Here is a 9,300-nt window from a genome sequence, read left to right on the forward strand (position 1 = left end):
AGGTCATATTTTGATTCTATGCTGAATAACTAATATAATCTCTATTCAGAGGAACGCTATACTTTTTATTTAGTTAGCACTAGATTGTGCTTTGGTGTCATTTTCTCACTGGAATTACATGTTTATCCAGGAGCTGTCCTTTTGAATCTCATATGTTTTCCCCAAGAGGAAATGACAAATTGCCCAAATAAGTGTGGCAGGAGCTGAATTGTTGGGTAATGACTGACTAAGAGCTTATTTTCTTTACTATGTGTAGTGATGTATGGTGAGAAAGGTTCACTCAAGCCCTTAACTGCAGATGTGGCATGCTCTTCCATTTTGTGTGGTTTGCATTATTGAGATGGGGGTTCATCCGTCTTTAACTAAACTCCTCCTTGCTGGAAGGAGAAGGCCAACTTGCATGAGTAAGAGGTCTGATCCTTTGTTCCTCCCTATTGCATCTGATTCTTCAGTGTTGCAGGCTTTGCATGGGCACATGTAATCTGATGGCAGAACTAGGGTACTTAGTGTCATCAAATCCTTAATTTCACAGACCTTGACAACAACAACAAAAAAATCTGTGTTAACTGAAATGCACTTAGACTGAGGGAATTAAAGGGCTGGTTTGGGCTGAGATTCATAATGATTTGTATAAAATCTATTTGATAGCAGGAAAAAAATCCTAAAATCTTAAATGGGTAACATCAGCCACTCTTATTAACTGCAAGGAGCTAAAAGAAAGCTGTTAAATCATTGACCACTCTGGGGGATGGGGAGTGCGGGAATTGGCTATCTGTTTAGCATCAGCTGAAACACATTTCTTTATGATATTTCTTTATGATAGATGATTGACATTCATTCAGAGAATGGACACACTTTCTCTACTTTAAGTAGACAAAGAAAGGTTATATTTTCATTAAGATACTTCAAATTCAGTGATAGTTTTTTGGTTGTTTTTTTTTTTTTTTTTAAGAATAAGGTATCTTCAAAATGGTTTTAAAGATTTAGTCTCCATTCTTGAAAGTTATGTGGGTGAGCCATTTGACTATAACAAGAGAGAATGTAGAGAATTATGAGAGTTATAATCACTTACACTTAGGGAGCTGATGAATCAAACTAGTCAAGCAGTCCAGTCCTTGAAGCATGTTTTTTACAAACTAATCACAAGACGACTGGAATTGAGTGCAGCAGTTTTATTGGAAAAAGTCCATAGGTGTGTGCAATTCCTTTATTAAAATGTTTTCAAATACATTGGACAGGAGCAATTGATGATCAAGAGTTATTCCTTTTTTTATACATTTTTTATTTCCAAAACTATACAAACATTGGAAAACTTTCCTTTTCCTCCATTTTAGCCTTTAATAATTCTGTAATTATAAGTTATATATCTCCCTTTTCAATCTGCAAGCCCACTTTCCTGGAGGTGACATTTTGCATCTTCGACAATTAAAAAAAAGATCAGTCATATTTACATGTGCTTAAGGTTGCATAATTGAGCGTCATATAGGTTCTGAAAACCAGTGGATAAATAATTTCCAGATTCACCCAGGTGGACTGAAGGTTTTAAATACACATGAACTGCATACAGGTGATTTAGTAGCCAAGACATCCTTTGTCCCCTTTTCTTTTCAAGGCTATCTATAAACTGTGTGCTAGCCATGGTAAAGGTTTGTTTTAAGTAAAGGTACTCACCGAGTGAAAAGCAGTGCTGACAAGAACTATTGCTGATCAAGGACATGAATGGGCAAAGAATTATATGTGTATATATAACACAAAATCTAATGTTTCAAAACGAACTTGAAGCTCTTATATAAAAATAATGTCTAGAATAAAAGGTATTTCCTAGACAGGATTAAAGAATTAAAAAACCCCACAAACACTTGTGTAAGGAAAAAAGTAGAGCTCAACATGGGAAAAAAAAAACCTAAAAAACAATAGAAGCACATGGATTAAATTCAGAATCTGATCTTGCAATGTGTAATTACTGGAAATTCAGTTGAAATATAGCAACATTATAAATGGAAAATGAAGGCTACAACTGCAGCAGACACATACAGTATGCTTTATCAGCTATTATATTGGCCATACAGATTTGCCTACATGTTATTTATTTAAATCCTTAAGGCTTCTCTAATGTCTTACATGAAAGTGCTGTCTGCTTGGATCTTCCATGCATGAGGGAAAGGGGTAAATTTTCAAGGAGGAAAAAAAAAATAAATTATCCACATTTCAATTACAATAGCACATCCAGAGACACAAAATAAAAGACAAAACTTTATGGTACCTTTGTTTCATTTATTTTGGCCCCCAAAAGATGCATGCACTAGACTTTATGTACTACAAGGTATTGAAATATTTACAGCATTGTACATGTGCTCTTAAAGGGATGGCAAAGGGAAAGGTCTATTTTTATCTTGGTTGGGAGTAGAAGTTACTTTTCTAGCTTAATAATACCTACTCAAAGGGAGAGATGACTCTTCCAAAAAGAAAAGCCCACAGAGAATAAAGCTATAGCATAATTATAGCCAGTGTTAACAAACTGTACAGCACTTTACCTGGGAATTCTCCACTTTCTCACTCCTGTTTGAAATAACAGTACCAACCACTAAGTGATATTGCCACACTCCCCCTGCCCTATCTGCTCTATTTGTCTCTATTCCAGCAGGTATAGCTGTATATTACCTGTTTATATGATTTTTATTTCAAATTATTTTGGCATGTTGAACAGACATTTAATTCACAATAACCCAATGGCAATTTTAGGACAAATGATATGATTGATATTTACCGGTTTATGGCACTAAAGAATTCAGACCACTATAAAGCGTGTTGTAAATACTTCAAGTGGACTTAGGAAACCATCTCTCTAAGAAATTCAGTGAGTAAGGCTCATATCACTGATTTCCATTTGCTTTTAAAGGTACAGATATGATACCCAATACACCAGGTTAAACAAACAGAAGGCAGTTGGGAAGAAGATGCGGGCATAGGAGTCCATTTTGGCAATGCGGATATGTATTCTTCCATGCCTCCACGCTCCTGTTCGACAATCCTCAAAGCAGCAAAAAAAACTGGCACAGTCCTTGCCATCAAGACACTCATACCCATATTCTTCATCCCTTTCTTGGAGGTGTGTAGCATTGTTCATTTGAATAGTAGCTGATCGAGGCCGGATGTCAATTGTAGGTGCCTAAGGTGGAGCGGTAAAAAGGGAAAAAGATGGCAGGAGGGAGAGAGACTGTTATTATCACCAGACCAACAGGAAGATAGAGACTAATGGTCAACACATGAATGATGGTTCCGTGTGGGGTACATGGGAAATTGCTGAAGAGTTCTAATGGTAATATTACCTTGAACTTAAGATCAGTTCCATCATATACTTTCACTTTACAGGAAAGCAGCAACAATCAATATAAAGTTAACAGCTGGGGACAGTTAGCTTAAAGCCGAACTAAGTAAACATTAGAGATTAAAGGAAACATTCATGAATGTAACTGATGGTATTTTGAATTTCTTTTGTATTTCACATAGCTGCTTGATATCTGAAGGCAATTTGTGTATCGCACATGGAAGGAACTGAAATAATCAATTGGAAATGCAGGATTTTAATATAGGGCTGCTTTGTGTTGAGACAGGAGCAAATATATACATGGAAAAAAAGAGGCAAAAACTGGGTCTTTTTAATAAGGTTAGGAGAATCTCTACAAGACCCTCCAATCGTTTGAATATATGCAGTTCACCATCCACTAATGTTCACCAGATAGAAGGTTCAACATGTTCCAAATTTTATATAGTAGCTGTACATATATATATACACACACATATATATTTGTAATGAATTGAGCGAATTAAGCATTTAAAACACATTTGAGCACTTGGCGAACACTGAGATGACAGGCATTGAAATTTCCTGAAAAAAGCTGATAGTTATTAGGGTAAAATAACAATTCCATTCCACAAGTTTGTAAATTTCTTGGCTTTTATTTTATTTTCCCCTGTTGTTTTTGATGAAATCACTGCATTTCTGAATGAAGAAAAGGTTTAGATGTGGAACATAGCTAGATATATTTGCTAATTTGCCAAGACTGTGTTAATCTAGTGACAGCATTAAAAATATATATGCATCTTAAACCCTTTCAAAACTCTGACTTTTTTGCATAAGGAACAATATTTGAGTAATTGATGATGACATTGAATTTTGTTCAGGTCAACATCAGAACAGATTTGGTTTTACAATTTGCAGTGAAATCAGAAAGGTTAAAAAGACAGGGTCAGAGTTGAGTTCTAAAAGGGTGTATTGCAGGTGTAGCTGGTGCTATTGGATCCCATGGCAAATTGAGAAAGAGGAGTGGAAATGTTTTAACATTAGACTCTTAATTCATGTGATCCAATAATGTTAGTTGCTATTGAACTTAGGTAAGTTCAGAACCATAGTGAATCAGTATTTGGGCTGCTGAATCAACTCTACAAATTGTTTAGAACTACGTAACCATTCTACTTAATTAGGAAGTTACCTTGAGTAGAATGCTGAGATGTCTCATTAAAAAAAAAAAAAAAAAAAAAAAGCAAAACAACAAAATGCCACTCTATTATAAGCTCTAATAGTTAAATTCAGCAGTTGCATGCAGTGAATTTCCATTCCAAAAGACATTATACCTTGAAGGAAAACATCCGAAGAAGCTTTCATTTTGTAGACAGAAAAGAGAATCAGAGGGTTTTGGTTTAAATTAAAGAAAGGGAGGAAGGAAAGAAAAAAAAGAGACAAAAATAATGTAAATTAAAAATATGTTTCTAAAACATAGTAAGTCAAAAAGAACTGAATTTATAGAAAGGTTGGGATAATAACAATTTAAACAAGTATCTGTAATATAAAACTGCAACATTTTTTACTTGTCACTGTCTTGTAACTACGTTTGGGCCAAAGACATTAGATATCAAACTCCATTTAGATCTTTTCATATTCCCAGGGAATTCCTATCTCTTATGTTGAACTGTTTTGAAAGAGACCATTCACAGTTTCAAAAAGCACTTTAGAAAAATGTTCTTTTAACCTGCAGACTGACTCCTGAACATTCTACTTTTAAGTTTTTCAGACTGTCCGAGTATGATCCGGGCAGTCATTTATAGTTGTGTTTGTCCCCAAATGCTCACAGATAATTAATGTAAAGAACAAGTAATCTGCCTTTATATGGGTATCTTTAAGTGAGACAGCTAAATTTGAGGTAGTTAATCTTTGCTCCTTTAATTGACTGTGGAAGACACACATGCACACAGACAACCTTTTATTTTGGCCTAAGACAGGCCAGGATACATCATCCTCTGGAACTGCCTCTTTCTTTCTTTTGACCAAAAGAGGCCTATGATCAAATCCAACTTTAGCATATCTAAAGTTAGGTGAGAATTCTTCTTTTAGAGTCTATTAGTTGTTTTTCTAGCTGTTTAATAAAAGGTTCTTTAATCACTATTTTTTCTATATTCTTTTTGTGCTGTATGTTATAAAAGAGGGTATCTTCAAAAGCCCTTGAAGATTTTAACAAAGCAAATCCAAGTCACTTCATTGTTTTCTAGATGCCTGAAATGGATTTGAAAATACTCTCTATTAATATAAAACACTTGTTCTTCACATTTTTCACAGGCATATTTGGGTTTTTTGTAGCTAATTAGGCTACTTTTCCCTCTAGGATTTTACTCTAATTCTTTTCACTTCAGAGATTCTAGACAACAGACTTTTCAGTTCAATTGCAGAAGGCAAAGAAAAATCTGTCCTGGAAAAAAATAAGCAAAAAATTTGTTTCCTATCTGGGCAAACCCCCAAATTCCTACTACGAGTATTTCCAGGATTTTTTTATTGTCACTATTATATACATTTTTTTATCATTGTGTAGCATGCATCCATAAGTAACATTATAAACTGCTAGCTGAATCACAGAGAAGTAGGTAAAGGAGGCAAGAAATACACGAAAAAGAAGATAAGGAAACAATGAAAAGGAAACAGATGCTTAAGGGGAAATTAGAAAAAGCACACTGTAATTTGAATATAAAAGTTTAACTTTAGTCCTGATAATAAGAAAAACAGGGCCATGTCAATAACATGGACATAAGCTAATGGCAGAGACTATTGCTAAAGCTAAGACAGAGAAACTGACAGTTTTTCTGTAAAGGTCACAGCAAGAGCTCTATCTATAACATAAATAATGATTTTGGTGATAGTTGTGATTTGCAGAACACTTTGATTAAAAGGATCCTTATTCTAATAAAATAGTTCTCCAGCATTCAGATGACTGTAATATATGAGCTTTTCATTCTCAAGGTGAATGTTTGCATTCCTATTAATACAAAGGAAGAGTATATACGTAATAGCAAAGTCTGAAAAGAAAGTACAAGCATGAAGAGGGATTTAAATGCTCTTTTAGAAAACCTAATTGAATTTTACACCTTGACAGTAAAAAGATACATACTGGATTTTTCTTCTTTTTGTCTTTATCTTTGCTTGGCTTTCTGTTGCTGACAAAGTAGTGCAAAGTTCCGTATTCCACCAGTGCAGAGAAAACAAAAATAAAGCAAACCGACACAAAAAGATCCATTGCTGTCACATATGAGACTTTGGGAAGAGATTTACGAGCAATTGTACTTAGGGTGGTCATTGTCAGGACAGTTGTGATACCTGTCAGATAGATAGAAAACAACAGAAATATTATTACTTCAAGTAACAAACTGATTTTGTCAATGATCTCTGACTGGTTATGAAGTATGCCTGGAGTTCAAACACATAGCAAAGCCAATAAACAGCACATCCCAGCAGTGAAATCTTGGATTCAATGATCTAAAAGGTCTTTTCCAAGCTAGGCAATTCGGTGAAATGTGGATTCAATAAGACCTTTGAGGATTAACACGGGATATGAAACATTTTTTCATGGTTGCTGCAAGTGTTGCTAGGCAGAATACTTTGGTTAGATGGCTTCTGATTCTAAGAAATTTAATTTGCTTTTCTCATTTTATAGTTTACTTTTACGGGACCTTTAGTTTTAACTGAAAAAAATTAGTTTTAGGGGGTTTGTGCTCAAACACTTAAACAGCATTAGAGAGAAGAGAACTTGTGTCAGAGTGAGAAAATCATGGTGGAAATAAAAATCACTTTATTCCATTCTTCAAAGTAACTCAAGACCAGTCTCAAACTTTGTGTTGGGATGTTTTGTTTATTTCTAGTTGCAGGGTAACGATACCGGTGCTGTTAAGAGAAACTCTTGCAGCCATTATATGAGGTAGAAATTCATGAAAATTCTGAAGAAAGCATGTAATCCAGCAGGAACTTCATGACAAAACATGTGTAGATTTGTATATGTGCTACATAAAGAAATGAAACTGTTTCCCTTCTCTTGCCTAAATGCATTCCAGTTATATGCAAAAGATGCTAGCCCCACACAAATGACCCGCTGCTTGTTATTAAAGTGATTTCTTGCATAAAAAGCTGGAAGGGAGAGTCTCGCAAGGCTCCTTATATTGTAACACTATGAGGTCAGATTTCTCTCTGTGCTAAAGCAGTAACATTTCTGGCCTTCATAAGTGACTGTAGTCTATAACTGAGAAGTACTGTAACATGCCTCACCATCCCTTCTCCTTTCAGAACTTTATTCCCTGTACTATGATGTGAAGAACATTAAAAATGTGTCAGAGCAGTTAAAATCCATCACATTTTATATGGCAAATTTCATACTGCCGATCTGACCTCCTCAGTGGTACAAATAGACTAATTGTCAACAGAGGGACAGATCTGTTTTGTATATCTAAGTAAAATTTAAAATAACAGCTTATACGTCTTTAAAGCAGATATTATAACCTGTTTTTAGAGAGGATGTGAAAAAGGCAATAAAATGCTTAAAATGTTCTGTTATGGGAGCCACTGGTCCTTTATTCCTGTGTTTCTTTCAAGGGAGTTCTAGACTGGAAATACTGTCCCTCTTCTTGCATTCTGGTGCTCTGTGCTGTAGTTCTGTGAATAAATGAAAATGCAGAAGGAAAAACTAAAATGATTCTTACATGTGTGAATTTAATGCAGAAGTAGAAAATGTGTTTAACTTTCTCTAGTTTCTACTTTTTCTAGTTTCTACTTTGCTAATTCTTACAGCTACAGCTCCTTTGCACAAGCAAGGTTAACTTCATCTCAGTTTATTTGTGGAACAGTTGCTAAATGTGTAGAAATTGTTAATTCTGATTAATTATGTGTCACATTTTCAAGTATAGGATTTTAGATACCATGAAATTCAGTTGATTTTGTGGCCTGAAGGCCACAAATGATTGTTGGTCCCTAAAGCAGATGTCAGGGTACTACATTCTCCCCTTTTTACCCCTGTGGCACATAGTCAGAAAGATCGATTCCTTCTTGGTACTTATTTCATTTGTGTTGCTAGTCACCATGGAATTAGAGCAAATAAACCAATGTGTCCCTGTCCCTAATCCAGCTATATTTCCCATCCTCTTGATGTTTATAAAAAATACTTATGTAGTCAGACAAGATGTAAAAGGTTTTATTGTAAGCAATCTACAGTGCTCAGACTTAGGATCTGACGTACCAAAAAGGAAGAGATGCAGATATAGTTCTGTTATTCCTTGGAAATTACTACATCCCTCTAAACAAGAAGAGCTTGTGTGAAATTGTCTTTCCACTCACATTGATAAACTGGTGATCTGCAGAGATGTCAATTAAACATCGTCTCTATTGAATAAAAACAGGGAATAAAAACAACTCACCCAGTGATGTTCTGGCTGGAACTGCATCCTTATTAATCCAGAAAGAGACCCAGGACAACACAACAATAAGTGTGCAGGGAATGTAGGTCTGAATAGTGAAATAACCCATTCTCCTGCTCAGATTAAAGTAAACAGACATGACTACATAATCTCCTGTAAAATAAAAGCATATAAAGATAGAAGAAGATGTTAAAAACTCCAGACAGAATTTCTATGTAATAGCTAGGGTTTTCCCGTTCTGTGTCTGTGATATATGTATTGAACTGATTCACCAGATAGATTGACAGTAAATACATGCATAGCTCTTCTTCAACACTGGTATAGCTCAAGAACTAGTGGATCTTCCACACTATGCAAATAAGGAGTCTTGCAGGTTTACTTAGATAACTTGTACATTAAGATTTCATGGTTGTCCTTCTTTGCATAGCACAGCAAACTTCTTCCCAAATCATTCCTCTCAGCTTGCAAATGCCTGGTATAGTCCTCTTACAGCAACTAAGTAAGTGGTGGTGGTCCAGCAAACTTCCAGTCACCATGCTGTCCCTGTTAGCGTGCTCTCAGCTCTGCTCTCAA

At 35.2% G+C, this 9,300-nt stretch overlaps 1 protein-coding gene across 1 annotated transcript; it reads right to left on the minus strand.

The window, feature by feature from the left end:
- Positions 1-1,708: 1,708 nt before the first annotated feature.
- On the minus strand, positions 1,709-8,877 carry LOC104531440 (gamma-aminobutyric acid receptor subunit gamma-2). Its single transcript, XM_010176325.2, has 4 exons — positions 8,728-8,877; positions 6,438-6,643; positions 4,636-4,659; positions 1,709-3,169 (listed from the first exon to the last, which is right to left on the minus strand). The coding sequence occupies exons 1-4, from the start codon at positions 8,864-8,866 to the stop codon at positions 2,894-2,896; spliced, it is 645 nt and encodes a 214-aa protein (XP_010174627.2). The 5' UTR covers positions 8,867-8,877; the 3' UTR covers positions 1,709-2,893.
- Between the last annotated feature and the right edge of the window lie 423 nt (positions 8,878-9,300).

This window comes from Antrostomus carolinensis, unplaced genomic scaffold, assembly GCF_000700745.2.
Source record: "Antrostomus carolinensis isolate BGI_N321 unplaced genomic scaffold, ASM70074v2 scaffold20669, whole genome shotgun sequence".
Classification (NCBI taxonomy): domain Eukaryota; kingdom Metazoa; phylum Chordata; class Aves; order Caprimulgiformes; family Caprimulgidae; genus Antrostomus; species Antrostomus carolinensis.